Source organism: Schistocerca americana, chromosome 2, assembly GCF_021461395.2.
Source record: "Schistocerca americana isolate TAMUIC-IGC-003095 chromosome 2, iqSchAmer2.1, whole genome shotgun sequence".
Classification (NCBI taxonomy): Eukaryota; Metazoa; Arthropoda; class Insecta; order Orthoptera; family Acrididae; genus Schistocerca; species Schistocerca americana.
Genome location: NC_060120.1, coordinates 437,811,170 through 437,833,525, shown reverse-complemented (window position 1 = coordinate 437,833,525; position 22,356 = coordinate 437,811,170). Strand labels below are relative to the sequence as shown.

Below are 22,356 nucleotides of genomic sequence, written 5' to 3'. Positions count from 1 at the left end.
AGGTCCGCCACACACTTTTCGTCTGTCGCGAAGTATTATTGTCGTATGTACGTGTCATTATAGACTATAATACGGGAAACAAGTCAACGAAAAACTCAGAGAATTCAGTAGACACACACATTTACTATTGTAACCTCCCCACAAAAAATATTAATTAAAAATAAACCAAATGTAATCTCCCCACAGAAATAATAATTAAATGAATTTTAAATATTGTAACCTCTGAACAAAATTGGCTCCCATTTATAATCTCTGTGCAGAAATGCATTCACATTTAATGTTCCCACAAAATTCTTTTCTCATTTAATGTTAAGTTCGAAACAGAAAAATTCCTAAACACCAAAATAATAAAAAAAATTCAGTAACCTGGTAAATTTTATGACGACAGCAGCGCTGCGCCTCGGCCCTGCATTCTGAATAAAAAAGCAAAAATTCTTACCTCAATAAAAGCTGCGAATATATCTGCTCTTACCTAAAAAATTTTCGGCACAGCTCCGTGCAATGCTGGCCTATACTTTGTGACTCGTGAAAGGAATTAATTATTCATTGGATAAAATCTTTAAATTGAAATGAATGCTTTTCTTTAAAAAAATAACTTTATATTATAAAAATTGTTATTGTGGCATTTTTAAAAAAAATTGGAATGACAATTCACATACATTACTAGATATGCGCAAGGCTGCTTCTTTACCTTAAACAATAATACTCATCCTCCAGAGTCCCGACCAGTGCAGACTGCCAACACGCGCAGACACGCGCAGACTACCGCCGACTACTGCCGACTCACGCAGGCTACTGCCGACTAGCGACAAGCAACAACTAACTGCGTACTGCTCTCTGGTCAGAGACTTAGGGTTGCACGCAGCGCATACATCTTACATAACCCTCCACTGGGGGGGGAGGGGGGGGGCAAAAATTTGGCAGCGGTGGTGAGTCAATTGGACTTGCCATGAGCAAGAAATTTTTCTTACTTAACTAAGTTTACAATCACAGAATATATACATATATATAAGTGCAGAACATGAAATAAAATATAGTGCACATGCACTGAGTACAGAACATATCAAGCAAAGACAAAATGTATACACAATGAGTACAAAACATATTAACAAATGGCAAAAGTGCACACGCACTGTAGTACAGAACATATCAGGAAATTACAAAATGTATAGGCAATGAGTACAAATCATATTCACAAATGACATAAAGTGCACACGCACTGTAGTTGAGAATATATCAGCAATTCACAAAATGTATACGCAATGAATACAAATCATATTAACAAATGACGTAAGTGCACACGCACTGTAGTGCAGAATATCAGGAAATCACAAAAAGTATACGCAATGAGTACAAATTATATTAACAAATGACAAAGTGCACACGCACTGTAGTGCAGAATACCAGGAAATCACAAAAAGTATACGCAATGAGTACAAATCATATTAACAAATGACAAAGTGCACACGCACTGTAGTTTTTTTCTTTTTTTTACTATTTTACAAGAACTAGGATAGGAAATGGAAGGATTGCATCATGGTTGTAGCACATTAGTTTGCACGCAGCTGCACTGAAAGTCCATATCTTTCTACAGAAGCACAACACCAAGTAAGACAATCTGAAATTCTTTTCCCTGAAGTATTAATCAGTGTAACCAAGACACTGAAATGTCGTAGTAATATTCCATGTTATCATTTTGGTAGTACATTAGGTACACTAGACAGTGGGACCATAATAACATCTCCATCGCTCAAGGTGGTGGACAGCATGTCGTTTCAACACCACGTTCTTGTAAGGTACACCAACGCAGAATTAGTGCAAAAACCAAATATAGTGCTCCATGAGCATGAGGATAGACAGGACAAACGGACAGTAATTTCTGGTAATTAGCTCACAATGGATAATTACACTAGTCTAACAACTAATTTGAGTAATTTGTGGCACTCATCGGCCAGTTATTGAACATTTCTGTACCATGTATGAAGTATTACAGAATAATGTTCATAAATCTTCTTTTTTTTTTTTTTTTTTTTTTTTTTACAGAGAACATTGGCACTCATTCACCAGTTACAAAACATCAGAAGTCATCATTCAAAACCGGAGTTAAAGAGTGTAGCATCAAGCTACTGGTATTCATATATATAGAATGTAAGTGACATAATACAAATTTAAAATATAAGAAACAGTGGCACTCATTGGTCAGCAAGTGTTGAATATTACAAAACATTTTTCATCATTCAAGTGACATATAACATATTTAAAATGTAACTCTCTGTAGCTATTACTCAAAGTCTGTGGTCGAAAAAAAATTATTCAGTATTACTCATAACTCTTTTAAATTGGTATCATTATTTGGGACTGGTAATACATTTTTTTGTGCTAGCAATGCATTGCGTTGGGATCGATAATTAATTGCTGGGGCATAACAATATTTGCTTTTGACTTATTGCTGCAAATGAAGATGGGTAACGTCATTCGTCATGAGTCAGCTGTAGCAAGGTTATGAAACAAATAGAGTATATGTGATCACATTCATGAAAGACACAGGTTTAATGACCAACTGCTTATAGCACATTAATTTCATGAATAATTTCTCCTGCAAAAAAAATACAAAATGGATTATTAAGCTGAAAGAAGAAACGCATATTATGCTGAAAAGTAGTGAACTTCGAATTAACAGGTAATGAAACGTGTATTAAATATATATGTTCTCTAGCTGTCCTTTCCAAAACCCTCAGTCATCATACCATGCGACATAAGACATACTGTCAAAACGAACTGCAACAAATACTTAAATAACTACATAGCATAAATACATAAACTTCAACATTATCCTCATCTGCAAAGAAAAACTTCATTATCCATATCATCATAGCTCCATTATTATCATCACCTGTAAAGAAAAACTTCATTATCCATATCACCATAATTCCATTATCATCATCTCCTGTAAAGAAAAACTTCATTATCCATAGTAGCATATTCTTCATCACTATTCATCATCATTCATTATCATCTGCAAAAAAGTCACTTCATTATTCATTATACAACTATTCATAGTATAGAGTTCCTTATTTCTAGCATATTTCATCACTAAAACTAAGATGTGTCGTTCTGTCTGACAGCCTGCATCAATCGCCTCGTATTCTGAAAGAAAAAATTAGTTAAGACTGCTATCATACGATGTGTATAGTATATTCTTGTTAATGCTTGTTAATGCTTGTTAATTCTGATCCATTTACTCTTCGTGACGAGGTATTGCATCTTCTTTCGTTCATTCCGAAGGTGAAATTCCCATTTCTGTTTAATTTATTTCTTTTACACGTTATTTCTTTCTGAAAATGATGAACAATGATTAATGTCTTGCATTTAAATCATCTACCCATTAAATAAAAGCTGGTTTCTAGTGATATAATTGAGCATACAGCATAGCATGACAGAAAACATAATATGTCAAAAAACATAGACAGTGTTCAGGTGCAAAAATGTACACAGAGTTTCACAATGTAGCAGCAAAAAAAATGTAAAATACTCACGATGTTGAGCTATCATAAGGCAAAATGTCAAAGTCAACTAGTGTTTGTAACATCTTAAATATTTCATAATGCATACAAACAAAACAGGAAAACAATCATACATACATGAAGAATGGAAAGTGTGCACAGTCTGATGTGTAACGACAAGAAGAGCGACCTGCTAACCTTACCTCGCCGGGCACTTGCCAAGAAAAAATACGATAATCATCAGTAAGTAGTCACATAAATATAATTGCATAAGTGGTCATAAAAAAAATCAGGAAATGTCATTGCAGTGTGATAAATCATGAAGTATGTTCATTCAATAAAGGGTTTGATGTTGGAGATATGGTGTTTCCCTTCGGTTTTTCTGGTTCTCAGAGTTAAGACGTGTACTACATTGGGGTGAGGAATGCTGCGAATTCGATATGGACCTGTGTATAGAAGCTCAAATTTACTACATCTACTTTTTCCTCTATTAGATAAATAGTGTGTGCGTACTAATATCTTCTGTCCAACGTGAAAGTCACGGCGTGTACAAACCTGTTTTTCCTGTCTTCTCCGGCGCTCTGCGGCACGTTTGATGTTGTTCAGCGCAATGTCAATTATTTCGTGGTCTCGTAGTCGGCGAGATGTAGGAAAGGTTACTAATTCTTTAATTTTGTTAGGTGGTTCAACATTTTTCAGTATAACAGACGGAGATAGCATAGTAGATTCATTTGGTATGGAATTAATTACATCCTGGAATGAGAGTGTGTGTGTGTCCCAATCAATATGTTTTTATGGCAGTATATTCTGCACAGTTTAGCAATTTCTTTCATTAGTCGTTCACAAGGGTTCGAAGAAGCATGGTACCTGGATATATAGATCGGAGAAACGTTTCTAGCTCGTAACATACGTCTCCATATAGCAGGTCGAAACTGTGGCCCATTGTCGGAAATTACTTTCAACACATGCCCTACATGAAATAGAAAATGTTTTACAAATGCTTTCGAAACAGTTTTAGCAGTAGCTTTGCGTAATGGAGTGAAGGTAACAAATTTTGAAGTGAGTTCAACAGCGACAAAGATGTAGCAAAAACCTCTATTAGTTCTGGGAATCGGACCAAAAATGTCTACAGCGGCCATGTGTCTCAATTTAACAGGTACAATGGGATGTAATGGAGGAATATGTCAAGTCGTATCTGACTTAGCTTTCTGGCAGATTTTACATGACGCTAAAACTCGTCGAATACTTTTCTCCATGCTGGTAAAATAACAGTTCTGTCTCAGTATAAGAAAACATTTTCTGGCTCCGTAATGTGCGTAACTTAAATGAGTATACCAGATTAATTTGTTAACAAGCTCGTCAGGAATGCATAATAGCCGATTGTTGCTGTCAGGGTGAGAGCGCCGAAACAGAATGTTATTGCGTACAGTGTAATGGTTTCTAATGGTAACATTATTCCTATCTTGCCAAAGGTGTTTAATTTCTTTCCATACGTTGTCTTTACTCTGCTCTTGAGCTATGTCTTGTAATGACGACGAAATGAAATTCTCAAATGCAACTTGTTGAATGTACATGACGCTGAAATTTGCTTTGCAGAAGTTGGTTGCGATGATTTGCTGATTGTTGCTGAGAGAACGGTATAGTGCGTCTGCTACAATATTTTGTGTACCGGGAATGTGAACAATTGTAAAATTAAATTCTTGTAAATAAAGTTTCCATCTGCTTAATCTGCCGTGTGTAAATTTAGCGGAAAGTAAAAACTGTATCGCTCTATGGTCTGTGTAAACGGTCGTTTGTCTTCCATAAAGAAAATGCCGAAATCTCGTAAATGCCCATACAACACATAATGTTTCAAGTTCTGTAACAGAGTAATTGCGTTCAGCAGGTGACAGAATGCGACTCGCAAAGGCTATGTTTTTAATTACTGTAGATCTTCTTCAATTTCCTGAAAAATGTGTACGCCTAAAGCGGTGTTAGAACTGTCGGTGGCAATGGAAAAATTTCTAGTAAGATCTGGGTGCGATAAAAGTGGTGCATTCAACAAAGCATGTTTCAGGTTCATAAATTCAGAATGTGCTTGCTTATCCCAGGACCAAATAGTGTTTTTACCTGTCAATTGACATAATCTAGGGGTGTCTAAAGCAGAGTAATGAATAAATTTACGAAAAAAGTTAATTAAACCAAAAAAACTGCGTAGTTGTTTCTTCGTCGTAGGAACAGTAATGTCACGTAAAGCTTGAAGTTTATCCGGGTCAGGCGCAATGCCCTCTGCTGAAATTACATGTCCAAGAAATTTTATAGAAGTTTTACCAAAGTGCGATTTACTGAGATTAACTGTGAGTCCTTGTGCACAAAAAGTTCGTAACAGTTGTTCAAGAATCAGATTGTGTTCAGACCAGTTAGCTTCTGCAATAAGAATGTCGTCTACATACGTTGTAATTCTGTCTTTAAGTTCTGTCGGAAGTATTGTATTCAAACCGCGAATAAATGCTGCTGAAGAAATAGTTAAACCGAATGGTAATTTACAAAATGGATAACAGTCACCAAAACAAAGAAAAGCCGTGTACTTTCTGCAGTCCGGATGGAGTTGAATTTGCCAAAATCCCGATTTCAAATCTAATGTGGAATAAATAGCAGTACCATGAAATTTCTGTAGAAGTTCTTCTAGTGTCTGTGGGCGATCCGTTTCATTAATAATAACGTCACTGATGTGACGCGAATCAAGTACGAGGCGAAGTGAACCATCCTTTTTCTTAACAATATGGAGCGGGTTTATGTACGGACTAACTGCCGGTTCAATAATTCCTTGGTCAAGCATAGCTTGCAATTCTTTCTTAACTTGTTCTCTGTGAATATACGGAATGGGATAATGTTTGGCTTTAAACGTGTCGTGCTGTTTAACTTGAAATTCATACATAAAACCGGACATAGTACCAGGAACGTTGTCAAAAACTGGAGCTTGCTGTAAAAGAATTTTGCGTAGTTGTGTGCGTTTGTCGTCTGTATTTGCATTGCTCTGTTTAACTTTATCATAAATCATCTGTATAACGTCATAGTCGGCTTCGTCTGGAGTATTATTGTTGTGTACGTACGTATCTGTGAACAATGTGGAATGACAGTCTATGTTACGTGATGCGGAAATGACCTCTGTACGATTAATTGTTTGTTCTTCTGCAGATAAAGAGTGCTGAAATTCTAAAGCCAGTTGTACATTTTCATCCTTTAACATTAAATTGGAGTTTTGAAAGTCAATAATTGCGTCGTGTTGTACCAGAAAATTCGTACCTAAAATAACGTCTGTCGTCAATAAGGGAACAATTCAAAAATTTGAGTAAAATGTATGACCTGCAATACAAAATGATAAATGTGTCTGTAATTTTACATCTACTCCTTTACTAGATACTGCTCCTTTTACTTTAGTTTTGCCTAATGGTAACGTAGGATAGGTATTCTCTTTATTACATTCGTTGAAAGTTTCTTCATTTATGACTGACATAGGAGATCCAGAATCGATTACTGCTGAAAATTTGGATGATCCAATCTTTACTTGAATGACAGGGTGTGAAATGGTTTTTTGAATAACTGGTCTATCCTGCAAAAGAGTGTCTCGGATGTCGTCAAAAGTGATAACATTTTCGTGAACAAGATTCTGCGTGTCAAAAGTATTGCTTGCGTTGCTGAAAGATGCAACTTGTACTATATCTAGTCAAATTCTATCTGACGTGCTATTATTTTCGGGAGGATGCTCTATTTGAACTATTCTGTTATTTCTTCCTGACGTATTACGTTCGGGATGATATCTACCGTCTGGTTCATTCATGATAATATGTTGTTGCGGATGATTTTGCTGTTGGTAAGACCGACTGTTATTAAACGTACGCTGAAAATTGTGCTCATTACTTTTACGTCTGTCATGATAGTCATTTCTATACGGTGCATTGCGATAGGAATCGAAATGGTGTGTTTTCTGTACGTACTGATTTCCTTGTTGCTGTGTGTTACTATTTGTTGGAGCTGACGCTATACGTGTAGGCGGCGAAACATTACAGCTTGGTTGACCTTGTACATTACATTGTTGGTTAGGTATGCTAACCGGTTGGTTTTGTTGCTATTGCGGTGAAAAACCTCTATTGTTACCCAAAATGCGTTCGCTGTTGCTGATAATTTTACACATACTGATAATTAAATTTTTGTCTGTTATTAAAGTTCTCGTGGTTGCCATTTCTGGAGTGTCTAACAAAAAATTGTCATTTTCGGTATAACTTGTCTTATCGGGTTTTCTTTACACGTTCATAAATATAGATAGATCGATAGTTGAAGAGCTGTTTTGATGGATATAAAGGATAGTAGAAGAGAAGGCAGCAGTGCAGAAAACTAAAGATGAAACAGCACTACTACGGCTCGGGGCCCTGTGCACGCTACAGCACATATTCATTAAAGCGTAATGAATCCCCTGAGGTTTAGTACGCGCTACAAATAAATTTTAGCTTCTGCATTACAGGCAATGCCGGTGAAAATTCAAAAGCAAATTGCTATATCCATGCTAATTCTAGTTTCTGCATTACAGCCCATGGCGGTGAAAGTACAAAAATAAATCGACGTATCCAGTTCAATGGGTGAATCTGTGTTCTGTCATTTTTAAATACTTTAAATTTTCTCACGGATAGAAAATCCTTGTAATCAAAATTATCGTCTCTGTATGTCTGGGGTTCAGGATTGCATAAGAATCTGTTTGTCTGTGGCACTTCGGATTCTAAGTCGCGTGGTCTCTGTAAATTACCTAAGTTACACTGGCTGTGTGAGTGTGTCAAATGTTTGGAATGTGGTGTATGCTGTGCTGTGTTAGAGGATAAAACATTTTTCATTTCTGTCACTTTAAAACGTTCGTCAATTTGGCTGTTCTGTTGTTCACATTTCTTATCGACTTCCGTATCTAGAGTGTGCGAAAGTTCTGGTGACTTTAAATTAAACTCGTCGCTTATCTGTGTTGCGTTTTCTGAACATTGTTCACTGACTACATTAATTTCATCTCTAAGTGATTCTGTTGTGCCTGCATGTGTATTATCTAATTCTTGTGCAACAGATCTAATTTCTTCACTACTGTTCCCAGTACAAGCCTCAATTTCGTCACATAACTGTTCTTTAGTATCATGACGTTGCGCGGCAACAGCTGTAATCTGTTCACTAAGCTGTCTGGAATTGTTGTCTAATTTCTCATTCAACTGTTTCGAATCGTTGTCTAGTTTTTCATTAAGGTTGTCTTGTTTTTCATTAATTTGTTGTTTGAGATTTTCATTATTTTCATTAAGTTGTTTGAAGTTGTCTTGTTTTTTATTATGTTCATTAATTTGTAGCAACAATGCCATAATTTGATCCGAGCCAAAATTAGCAACTCTATTCTCTGTGCTGTGTGTTGGTGTATCTGCATTTGTCACGTTTTCTGTAACCATTTGGCCATTCTGTAATTCTTGAAAAGGTTTGCCAATCGGATGTGCACTGTTGGTCATTAAATCGGAATCAAATAAATCTGACGTACTTTGAGTACATTGTTCATTATCACTAAAAAAATTTATCTGTTCACAATTCAAATTTTGCAAATCGGGTGTGTTAAACTGGGCAGCGTTCATTGTAACAGACCATCCCGCGTCATCAATTGTCGTTAAATTAACAGAGGACATAACTGAATTTATTTGTTCATCATTAGCATCAAAATCATTACTAGCGGTCGGTACGCACTGGTTGTCTGTAAATGGAGGATTGTCATCATTACACTGAGTGTCGCAAATATTATCGGTCAAATTATTCGAGTCGGCTATTTCACTCATTGCACATCGCGATGTGCTGTTAACAGTTTTTCGCGGCATTTTTCACAAAACAAAATTAAGCACAAATGAAACAAGGACAATGCAAAAATGCAACAAACACAATTACAACAGAGAGCAACAAATTGCCGATGATCTATGAAAGCAAGAGTGACAAATTAGTAAATGCGTTGCGCCAGATGCAAACTACGTTTAAGTAAATAAAAGCAGATACATGACTACTTCTCAGAAGATTCACAAAGAAATACGATCCTGGCCGGATGTCGCCAAGTGTAACCTCCCCACAAAAAATATTAATTAAAAATAAACCAAATGTAATCTCCCCACAGAAATAATAATTAAATGAATTTTAAATATTGTAACCTCTGAACAAAATTGGCTCCCATTTATAATCTCTGTGCAGAAATGCATTCACATTTAATGTTCCCACAAAATTCTTTTCTCATTTAATGTTAAGTTCGAAACAGAAAAATTCCTAAACACCAAAATAATAAAAAAAATTCAGTAACCTGGTAAATTTTATGACGGCAGCAGCGCTACGCCTCGGCCCTGCATTCTGAATAAAAAAAGCAAAAATTCTTACCTCAATAAAAGCTGCGAATATATCTGCTCTTACCTAAAAAAATTTCGGCACAGCTCCGTGCAATGCTGGCCTATGCTTTGTGACTCGTGAAAGGAATTAATTATTCATTGGATAAAATCTTTAAATTGAAATGAATGCTTTTCTTTAAAAAAATAACTTTATATTATAAAAATTGTTATTGTGGCATTTTTAAAAAAAATTGGAATGACAATTCACATACATTACTAGATATGCGCAAGGCTGCTTGTTTACCTTAAACAATAATACTCATCCTCCAGAGTCCCGACCAGTGCAGACTGCCAACACGCGCAGACACGCGCAGACTACCGCCGACTACTGCCGACTCACGCAGGCTACTGCCGACTAGCGACAAGCAACAACTAACTGCATACTGCTCTCTGGTCAGAGACTCTCCAAGTCTTGCCTGTTGCAGGCAGCGCATACATCTTACACTATTCACAGACTATGCGAAAGATTCTGATAAAAGAAATAGAGAAAAGCGATGTGAGATAATGAAGGAAAGAAAAATACCTAAACACATAACAAAGACAATAGAAATCATGTACCAAGAATCAGAAAACGATCAGGAAATGGACAAATCGAAGTCTAGGGTAAATTTGGGAGTAAAACAACGATACCGTTTGTCTCCGATACTTTTTAATATTTGTAAGCTGAGGTGAGAAAGGACCGTGGTTGGTTGGTTGGTTGGTTGGGGAAAGAGACCAGACAGCGTGGTCATCGGTCTCATCGAATTAGAGGAGGATGGGGAAGGAAGTCGGCCGTGCCCTTTCAGAGGAACCATCCCGGCATTTGCCTGGAGCGATTTAGGGAAATCACGGAAAACCTAAATCAGGATGGCCGGACGCGGGATTGAACCGTCATCCTCCCGAATGCGAGTCCAGTGTCTAACCACTGCGCCACCTCGCTCGGTAAAGGACCGTGGGTACCTCCTAATATCTTACAGGACCTCCTTTAGCCGAGCGTAGTGCAGCAACCCGGAGAAGCATGGACTCAACAAATCGTTGAAAATCCTCAGTGGAAGTATGGAGCCATGCTATCTCTACAGCCGTCCATAATTGCGAAAGTGTTGCCGGTGTAATAATTTGTGTACGAACTGATTTCTCGTTATGTTCCATAAATGTGTAGTGGGATCCTTGTCGAGCGATGTAGGTGGCCAAATCATACCCTGGAACTGCCCATAATTTTCCTCAAACCAATCGTGAACATTTGTGTCCGGGTGATATTGTGCATTGTCGTCCATAAAAATTCCATCGTTGTTTGGGAACATGAAGTCCATGAGTGGCTGAAAATGTTCAAGTAGTCGAACATAACCATTTCAAGTCAATGATCGCTTCACTTGGCCCAGAGGATCCAGTCCATTCCACGTAAATAAAGCCCACACCATTGTTGAGGCATCACCAGCTTGCACAGTGCCTTGTTGATAACTTGGGTTGATGGCTGCGTGAAGTATGCGTCAGATTCGAGTCCTACAATCACCTATGACCAACTTAGATCGGGACTCATCTGACCAGGCCTCGATTTTCCAGTCGTCTAAGGCCCAACCGATTTGGTCACGAGTCCAGGAGGAGCGTTGCAGGGGATGTCGTGCTGTTAGCAAAGACACTCAGGTCGGTCGTCTGCTGCCACAATCCACTAATATCCTATTTTCGCCACACTGTCCTAACGTACACATTCGTCGTAATTCTCACATTGATTTCTGAGGTTATTTCAGGCAGTTTTGCTTGTCTGTTAACACTGACAACTCTAGCAAACGCCACTGCTATCAATCGTTAAGTGAAGGCCGCCGGCCACTGGGTTGTCAGTGGTGAGAGGTAATGTCTGAAATTTGGTATTATAGGCACATTCTTGACTCTGTGAATCTCGGAATATTGATTTCCCCTACAATTTCCGAAATGGAATGTCTCATGCACCTAGCTCCAACTATCATTCCGCGTTCAAAGTCTGTTAATTTCAGTTATACGGCCACGATCACGTCGAAAAACGTTTCACACGAATCACCTGAGGACAAATAACAAGCCCATCGGTGCATACCTCGTGTACACGATGGTATCGCCATCTGTGTTTGTGCGTGCGTGCGTGTTGATGGCATGCTGAAGCAATTAATAAGGAAATGGTTATACTTATGACTTAAGCGAAAGTAATTACTCTGCACTGAGAAACAGGCAGCTCACCAGATCTATGCCATAGGCATGTACGTCCAGCTCTCGCCTACAGACAGAACCTGCTTTCACAGTGAAGTCAACATAGTCCATTTCCACTCTCCATTCAACTCTTTCACTACACCGGAGTAGTCGTGCTTGACGGCGTCCTGCTGCAAGCAGGCGGTTCCAGATGGTTCCTGATGACACAGCAGGTGCAACATGTACCTCGATTTCGTCCCTGAACGATGTTCTGCGCAACACAGTTGCTCCTACAAGGCGTCAACCTTGACGAGCATTCCTATTACGCAAACATTCAGAACATGCTCTTCTAAGATAGGAGCTGTTCCACAGACCACTGCTGAAAGCAGCCCCACACCACCGATACATTGTCCCCACATGTGCAGCTTCCTGCAAGCCAAATGGCGGAAGCTGTTCAACAGGAGCACGTACTCGTCGGTGGGGAACGGTTGTACCCTAGAACGAATGTTCCAAACGCTGTTCACTCCAGACTTAGCACAGTTACTGCCAGCACAGTCAAAAAAGGGGATGCAGAGGCCGGCCTCCTGGGCGCCCTCTGATTGCCGATGACGGTGAATCGCTGACGCTTCAGTGCCTCGCTGTGCACCTCTACTGAGGTAACAAAAGTCTTTGGACAGCGATATGCACATATACAGAAGGCGGTCGTTTCGCGTACACAAGGTATAAAATAGCGCTGCACTGGCTGGGCTGTCATTTGTACTCAGGTGATTTATATGGAAAAGTTTCCGGTGTGACTATGGCCGCACGACACAAATTAACGGACTCTGAACGCGGAATGGTAGTTGCAGCTACAAGCATGGGACATTCCATTTCGGAAATCGTTAGGAAATTCAATATTTCGCGATCCACAGTGTCAAGAGTGTGCCGAGAATACCATATTGCAGGCAACGCAGCGGCCGACGGCCTTAACGACCGAGAGTAGTGGCATTTGCGTAGAGTTGTCAGTGATAACAGACAAGAAACACTGTGTGAAATAACCGCAGAAATCAATGTAGGACATACTAAGAACGTATCCGTTATCACACTGCGGCAAAATGTGGCGTTAATGGGATGTGGCAGCAAACGACTCACGCCAGTACCTTTTCTAACAGCACGACACCGCCTGCAGCTCTTCTTCTAGGCTCGTGACCTTATCAGTTGGGCGCTAGACGACTGGAAAACCGTGGCCTGGTCAGATGAGTCCCGATTTCAGTTGGTAAGAGGTGATGGTATAGTAGAGTGCGGCGCAAACCCCACGAAGGCATGGAGTCAAGTTGTCAACAAGGACCCGTGCAAGTTGGTGGTGGATCGTATGAATCTTATGGATAGTGTCGGCTATGATTAAGTGGAATGGACTTGATCCTCTGGACGTTCGGCCACTTGGAGACCATTTGCAGCCATTCGTGGACTTCCATGTTCCCAAACAACGATAGCATTTTTTATGAATGATAATGCGCCATGCCACCGGGCCACAATTTTTCGCGATTAGTTTGAAGAACATTCTGGAGTGTTCGGGCGAATGGTTTTTATCCACACAGATCGCCCGACGTGAATCCGATCGAACATTTATGGGACATAATCGAGAGATCAGTTGGTGCACAAAATACTCCACACCGGCGACACTTTCGCAATTATGGACGGCTATAGAGGCAGAATATTTCGCACGGGACTTTCACCGACACGATATTAGGAGGTATACCGAAACTTCTGTTACCTCCGCGAATTGTATACTCTGGTGACTCTGTTCACAGTCCTTTAGGGTACTGGTCTTTTTTTTCGGTAGTACAGTATTTATTAACATCTTCAGAATAGAGTTATATCTGTTTGCAGCCAGGAGCCAATTTCCAGCAAAATAATAATAAATTATCAGGAAACAGAAGGAGTAAGCTCGTTCAACTGCTTAGGAAATATCATCTCATTCATGACAAATGGACATACAAAAGAAAAAAAATTTACTTACAGTAGCGGATCACACTACCGAACCCCAAAAACTAAAGTAAGAAAAGAAACAGTGTTGAAGTTGTAAGAAACGGAGTCAGTACCAACCAAGAAATTTGGAAGTCAGTCGTCGAAAACAACAAAAAAATGTCAATAAAGAATACAAGCATCGGAGATTCGATTCCTAAAAGAGTAGCTGGGTGCACGTTATCGAACAGGAGGAGGAATGTTGACACCCGAGAGCAACTGGTTTGTTGGTTGATTTGGGGTATAAAGGGACCAAACTACAGGGTCATCAGTCCCCTTTTCCTGACACAAGCAAGGCTCAAGGTACAAAAACATCGAAAGTACGTTTGAGAAAGTAAAAGGGGAAAAGGAATGGGGAACCACACCTAAGAAGAAAACGAATGGAACGAACAAAAAACGGGAAAACATACACCACAAGGAAAAGTAGGAGAAGGTATTAAAACCGTAAAGCAATGGTCTGGGCTGGCTGATCCCAATAATAAAAGATGATGAGCCAGCCACTCTGCAACACATTAAAATGTCCACCCCAAAAAAACAAGGAGAGATGAACACATGTAGGGAAAAGACGACCATCAAGACAAACAAATGCAAAGAAAGTGCGACAGAGCTAAAATGGAGGGGGTAGGGGCCTCGGAGACAAGGGTAAATGCCCATCCTCAGATGGTATGAAAAAGAAAACCTCACGAATAAAACGTAAAAGTAAATCTGCTGTTGAGACACTGTCGCCCTACACCGAGGGTAGGGTGCTGGGAAGGTTAAAGTCAGACGCAGAGGGGCTAAAAGTTGGCAGTCCAGCAGGATGTGGACGACGGTCATATGTGAGCCACAGTGACACCGAGGTGGGTCCTGGCGAAGGAGGAAGTAGCCATGTGTCAGCCACGGATGGCCAATGCGGAGCCGGCAGAGAACCACAGAGCCCCTGCGAGAGGCCCGCTTTGAGGTCTTCCACACATTTGTAGTCTCCTTAAAGGTACGCAGTTTGTTGTGCGTACTGAGATTATGCCATTCCGTCTCCTAAAGCTGAAAAACCTTGCGGCTTAATAATGATCGCAGGTCAAGTTACGGGGATGCCGATCTCCAGAAGCGGTTTCCATGTAGACTGTTTGGCCAACCTGTCGGCAAGTTCATTTTCTGGGATTCCGCCGTGGGCTGGGGTCAGCACAAACACCACAGAATGACTACACCATACCAGGCATAGATGGACTCTTGGATGGTCGCTACCGAAGAATGGAGGGGGTAGCACTGGTCGATAGCTTGTAGGCTGCTCCAGGAGTTAGTACAGAGAAGAAACGACTTGCCAGGGCATGAGTGGATGCGCTCAAGAGCACAAGAAATGACCGCCAGCTCTGCAGTGAAAACACTGCAGCCATCTGGCAAGGAGCGCTGTTCAGTATGTCCGTCATGAACATACGCGAAGCCAACGTGACCGTCAGTCATCGAGAGAGAAACTGGAAGTGAAAAGCTTAAACAAACAGATTAAACAATACAGGATCAACAGAAAGGAGCATGTCATAAGAAGCCAAGATGACAGAGTTCCAATATTAATGACGAATCATTACCCAGAGGGCAGAAGATCTTCAAGAAGACCGAGGAAAGAAGAAACGTCATAGGAAGAAGAAGAAGAAAACGATGATTATGACGTTAATGCTGCAGATGCACCATACTCATTTCTTTTTTTTTTTTTTTTTTTTTTTTTTTTTTTACGTAATGGTAGACAAGCAAAGCCTTCGTGATATTTGGAAACTGAAGGAAAGGTGTTGATGGACTGACGCCGTAAGTCGCCTCGTGTAGAGTTTTTGGATAATTTCTTAAGGTTAAGGCGCGAGAGAGGAGAGGACCCGAATACTTCGATTACGATTGGTAAGGAAGAGATCGCCCCATGAACCACGGACCTTGCCGTTGGTGGGGAGGCTTGCGTACGTCAGCGATACAGATAGCCGTACAGTAGGTGCAATCATAACGGAGGGGTATCTGCTGAGAGGCCAGACAAACGTGTGGTTCCTGAAGAGGGGCAGCAACCTTTTCAGTAGTTGCAGGGGCAATAGTCTGGATGACTGACTGATCTGGCCTCGTAACACTAACCAAAACGGCCTTGCTGTGCTGGTACTGCGAACAGCTGAAAGCAAGGGGAAACTACAGCCGTAATTTTTCCCGAGGGCAGGCAGCGTCACTGTAGCATGGAGAGCTGCATCAAACCGGTCTCAGGACTGAAGACCACCCCACTATCCCACAACAACAACAACAACAACAACAAGGAAGAGGTGTCTGGAGGTTGCAGCTAAGTAAGGTTCTGCCGTTTCGTGGAATTTTCTAAAACTATTTGCCGAGATAATAGCTGTCTCTTTAAGCATCATCTTAGACTTTTCAATGACTCAAACATGTTCTTCTATGAATGAAATATATATAAAAGGTCACTACGTTGCAATAAGACAATCGAAAGTACTCGCATCACTAAGCAACATTTTGACGCGCGCAATAGTCCTCTGCTGTTTTTCGACGTTGAGGTATGCCCTTACGCAACGTGTCATCAGAACTGAACAACCGAGACGCAGTGGATTAGCAGTTTACGACAGACATGCGGCCGAAGGTTTCAAAAGACTCAAGATCCCTTTTCATCAGACCGGCAACGTCCCAAAAGCCGTTTCTACATTCGGCAGACTCACTACACCTCACAAAAAGAAAATTTCGCAGGTTGTCGGTTCAGGACGTTCTTTCTGTTACGAAATCCTCCCAGCGACACTGACAGTCCGGGCCACTGGACGTGTCTTCTAATTTTCTCCCATAACATTTTCCTATTCGCCAATAACACGAAAACCCAATTTTATATTACTGCTAGTAACAATCACTCATATACTGAAGATAAGTTAGTTACACAGATCGAGAGTGGGTCTGTAGTTTGAATGTGGTGAATTTGATTATGTAGCGCGTTTGTTCCGAAAAGGGTCCCGTAACAGTAGTCACGCAAAACATTTTTTTTTTTTTTTTAATGGACTTGTAGTCCGGGGTGATATGTTACAATACAGCATCACCGGTCTACTGCGGTCTAACTGTGTTGGTGAGGCAGTAAATTTCCACAGAGCAGTGACTGCGTCACTGCAATTCACTTTGGAGGTGTGGCGGTGGGACTTGTAGTCCCGTACCACCCTCTGACGGTGATAGTACTACATGAGTCAGGCAGAAAAATTGACACGGAAACGTATTTAGCAGCACAAGAAACGGATGCAGACGTGAGTACCCTTAATGGGCTCGATTTGAAGATGGCCAACTGTAACTGAATATATTTGACAAATATACACTACTAGCCATTAACATTGCAACACCAAGAAGAAATGCAGATGATAAATGGGTATTCATTGGACGAATACATTATACTAGAACTGACATGTGATTACATTTTCACGCAATTTGGGTGCATATATCCTGAGAAACCAGTACCCAGAACAACAACCTCTGGCCGTAATAACGGCCTTGATACGCATGGGCATTGAGTCAAACACAGCTTGGATGGCGTGTACAGGTACAGCTCCCCATGCAGCTTCAACACGATACCACCGTTCGTCAAGAGTAGTGACTGGCGTATTATGACGAGCTAGTTGCTCGGCCACCATTGACCAGACGTTTTCAGTTAGTGAGAGATCTGGAGAATGTGCTGACCAGGGCAGCAGTCGAACATTTTCTGTGTCCAGAAAGGCCCGTACATGTGGTTGTACATTATCCTGCTGAAATGTAGGGTTTCGCAGGGATCGAATGAAGGGTAGAGCCACGGGTCGTAACACATATGAAATGAAATGTCCACTGTTCAAAATGCCGTCAATGCGAACAAGAGGTGACCGAGACGTGTAACCAATGGCACCCCATACCATCACGCCGGGTGATACGCCAGTATGGCAATGACAAATACGTGCTTCCAATGTGCATTCACCGTGATGTCGCCAAACACGGATGCAATCATCATGATGCTGTAAACAGAACCTGGATTCATCCGAAAAAATGACGTTTTGCCATTCGTGCACCCACGTTCGCCGTTGAGTACACCATCGCAGGCGCTTCTGTCTGTGATGCAGCGTCAAGGGTAGCCGCAGCCATGACCTCCGAGCTGATAGTCCATGTTACTGCAAACGTCGTCGAACTGTTCGTGCAGATGGTTGTCGTTTTGCAAACGTCCCCATCTGTTGACTCAGGGATCGAGACGTGGCTGCATGATCCGTTACAGCCATGCGGATAAGATGCCTGTCATCCCACTGCTAGTGATACGAGGCCGTTGGGATCCAGCACGGCGTTCCGTATTATCCTTCTGAACCCACTGATTCCATATTCTGTTAACAGTGGTTGGATCTTGACCAACACGATCAGCAATGTCGCGATACGAGAAACCGCAGTCGCGATAGGCTACAATCCGACCTTAATCAAAGTCGGAAACGTGATGGTACGCATTTCTCATCCTTACACGAGGCATCACATCAACGTTTCACCAGGCAAGGCCGGTCAACTGCTGTTTGTGTATGAGAAATCGGTTGGAAACTTTCCTCATGTCAGCACGTTGTAGGTGTCGCCACCGACGCCAACCTTGTGTGAATGCTCTGGAAAGCTAATCATTTGCATATCACTGCATCTTCTTCCTGTCCGTTAAATTTCGCGTCTGTAGCACATCTTCGTGGTGTAGCAATTTTAATGGCCAGTAGTGTACAATTTTGCAGCATTCGTCTCATTGCCTTTGTGTCAGATGTCATACACAACAACAGGTTTGGTTAGAGGCTGGACGTTGGTGCGAATTCTGGCGTCTCAGTTAAACATTCAGACTCCAAACTACTGTTGATTAACAATACACATAGTTGCGACCGTGCCAAAATACCTTAATTTTAAAATTTACGCATTAAGACATAATCCAAAAACAACAGAAATTGCACAGTATTATACTGTACTGTTGATCCATCGTCCCAACTGCCTATATTTACACTTCTGGCGAACAGAAACTGCAGCATCGGGAACGATTGGAAATAATGAAATTTTACTTGAATAAACTCTTCTCGGTTAACAAGCCGCGTCGTCTCAAATCAAACACTCGAACTTTCGTCGGCTACCTCCGCCATCGTCATTAGCAGCAAAAAATCCTTGAAACTGTACTTATTGCACGCGCGGAATAGTAGCAAAAAAAGTACGATTATATTTGCAGCTGATTTCGTGGTTTACAAGGTGCTACATAGCGCTACATACGGATGGTAGCAATAGTGGCTCTAATCGGCTATCGTGCAGTCGAACTGAGTTTTAATGGCAGATACGGGTACGTGATTCGTTACTGTTTCAGCTCTGTTACAGAGATCACCAGTGGCAGTGGCTTCTAAATAATGCGTGCAACCCATGATAAAGTGTCTTCGGCGTGCGGTAAATCAATAAAACTTGTAGAGGGGAGTAATAGTTGAACAGCCTCTGTATGAGGTATGTCAGGACGACCTAACATGCGGTGTCGTTTTATCTTGCTGAAAGGAAACGTCGTTGAGAACACAACTGGCACATCCCTAGGCTTTAACAGTAATAAGATCTGCAGCTGCTTATTAGATTACAGGCTATACGAGCCACACAGGTGACTGTTGTGTACCAGTGGCACAACATGGCCGTCATCTCGAGCGATGTCGGCGTTGATTATGGTCCCCTTGAACTCATTGATTCCCTACTAACGTTACAGGTGTGGGATCCTAATCAACCAGAATGGCAATATTTCGGAACGATTAACCGCCGACTCGATAGACCAAGAGCCTGCCACTGTCGCATTGTCGTGTTCTTGTTATGTGCAGGAAGTGTTTCTCATTCTTGTCCAAGGCATCTGAGGATCTTCGGCTTTACCTGCTTTGTGCAGCTGTGCTGGAACTCTGTTTGTATATCCAAGCATGTTGAAGGCATTATGACAAATTTAAATTTGTTGCATTCTGTCTTAATGGTGTTGCAGTTTTAAAGCCAGCAGTGCACATCATCATCGTCGTTGTCGTGTGTTCCTGACACATTTTCTATGTCCATCTGAGCCCATTCCAGTCCATCTCTCTCGTTTTCTAGCATTTTCCTCTTTTCATTTCATCCAGCATTTTTGTTCTTCCCCTTTCTTTCGACAGCCGTTGTTAGAATTTCTTTTCCTCTCCTAAACTTGGTTAAGTAAGGGAGAGTTCTTTCTTCCTTTTACCATTTTCCTTTGCTTCACTGTTCTTCACTTTATCAACACATCGAGCGTGGTGGCGCAGTAGTTAGCACACTGGACTCTCATTCGGGAGAACGACGATTCAAACCCCCGTCCGGCCATCCTGATTCAAGTTTTCGCTAAATCTCTTCAAGAGAATGCCGGGATGGTTCCTTCGAAAGGGTACGACTGATTTCCTTCCCTAATCCGAGCTCTCTAATGACCTCGTTGTCAACGAGACGTTAAACACTAATCTCCTCCTCCTCCTCCTCCTCCTCCCCGCCCCCAATCTTATCAATCATTTTACTCTCTCGATTCCTCTCCAGACACACATCTCGAATGCTTCATGTTATTTCTTATTCAGTTCTTGTATCCACAACCGCACATAAAACCATTCCTCACTAAGTATTTGACAAACTCTTCTTTTTCTACTAAGCTTGCTTTGCCATTGCCTTGATTTCAGTTCTTCTTCAGTCGTCCAGTTCTTGGTTAAGTATTGTCATAATGTGTTGGTTTTCATTCCGTATTCTCGCAATCCTCCAAGTCAGGGTAGTGTTCCTTAAAGAGATATTGTTTTATCTCCAAGCAGTAGCAACTCATCACCAAATCTGATGCAGATGATATTAAACAGAGTTGGTGAAAGACAACAACCGTACTCCTGATTTCAGACTAAACTTCATGGTTGCTTTCTGCCTTGTGTATAACTCCTTAATAAGTCTCTTCAACTTTATAATTTCCGTCATCTAACTCCATTTTACCCAGACAAAGGTCTTTTCTACATACGTGAAGTTCAAACTCATTCCTTTCCCTATTTCTACGTATCTTTCACAAATCATTTTGATTAGTACAATACCATCTCTTGAACTTCTCCCTTTTCAGAAACCGAATTTTCGTTCATTACGTTCTCTGCCGTCATATGTATCAATCTACTATTCATACGCATGAGAGGTTATACTTACCATTCTGTATTCTGTGTATTTCTTGGTACTCGATTTTCTTGTATCTCATCATCCATTAAAGTGGTTAGATGCATTTTCTGCTTTCCTCCACATGCCTTCCGCATCTCTTTCTTTCTTTCTTCTTCCTCCTTGTACAGTATCCCACCATTTTTATCTTCAGTGTCTCTTCCCTTCCGTTCTTGTCCCTTTATCCGAAGTAGCTCTCCAAACTTTCTTATAACGTTGCTCATATTGGCATTTTCTCTCCAGGTTTCCCACATCGTCGCATTTTCCTTTAACGACAGTTTCCTCCTTTCTTGTTCCCCTGCTCAACTGATATTTAGTCTTTTGTAGAGTGTTTGGCTATCCTCGTCTCTTGTTACCCGGGGTTTCTTTGTTGCTGCTTTGGAAGTATCCTATTTCTCCTTCTGCAGTCTTGGTTATAGTACTTTCGATTTTTCTTCATCTTTCCTCTACTTTTTCCTTTCTTCTTTTTAAGGTTTGGACTATCTTCTCTCGAAGTGTTTTCATTCCTTCCTTCTCTTATTCCTCCTACATACGTACAGGGCCACGACAAGCCTTTAATTCTCCATAAACCAGTAGTGGAATGCGTTACATTCTCCGAGACGGCTAGGTATTTCCCATACAGAAACTCAATCAGCTTTTACGTAATTGGAATTATCGTATACTTGGTATCGATACAGCAGATATCGGAATGAAAGTATAGTCATTTAATCTCGTAAGTAACATCGGATGTCCATCGGAGTGCGTTGCCTCCAGTACTGGTGCCGCTTTGTCAATCGCCAGGCATTATCATCGTCGACCCTGAACGTGGAAATCTTCCCAGCCCACCGCAGTCTCGATTCTTCTTCTCATTGACAACCGCCAGGATGTCGAGGAGGAACGGATTTTGCAGTCTTCTGGTAACCGAATTCGTCGTGATTCGCCACTCACGAAAATCCCGATGGCCTCTAATATGCGAGTTCTTGCAGTTGTCGCGTCTGCATTGGGAAACACTCTTCGTTAAGGCTGCTGGCAAGGCGATCTGACGATGAGGCGTACCACGTTGAAACAGTCGACGAGTAACTGCTCTCAGATTGGTAACGATACTTAGACCAGAGCGACCGCTGTGAGAAATGGCCCAGAGTAATTCGTTATGTCGCCTCGAAGCAGACGTCTACGTCCTATGTTGCCTGTAT

The 22,356-nt window shown here is 41.2% G+C and overlaps 1 protein-coding gene across 1 annotated transcript in view; it reads right to left on the bottom strand.

The window, feature by feature from the left end:
* LOC124594074 (ATP-binding cassette sub-family C member 4-like) overlaps positions 1-21,408 on the bottom strand; it is a 296,842-nt gene extending 275,434 nt beyond the window's left edge. Inside the window, exon 1 of the mRNA XM_047132424.1 lies at positions 21,179-21,408. Within this exon, the coding sequence (XP_046988380.1) occupies positions 21,179-21,408 (230 nt within the window). The remainder of the gene's footprint in view (positions 1-21,178) is intronic.
* Positions 21,409-22,356: the final 948 nt, after the last annotated feature.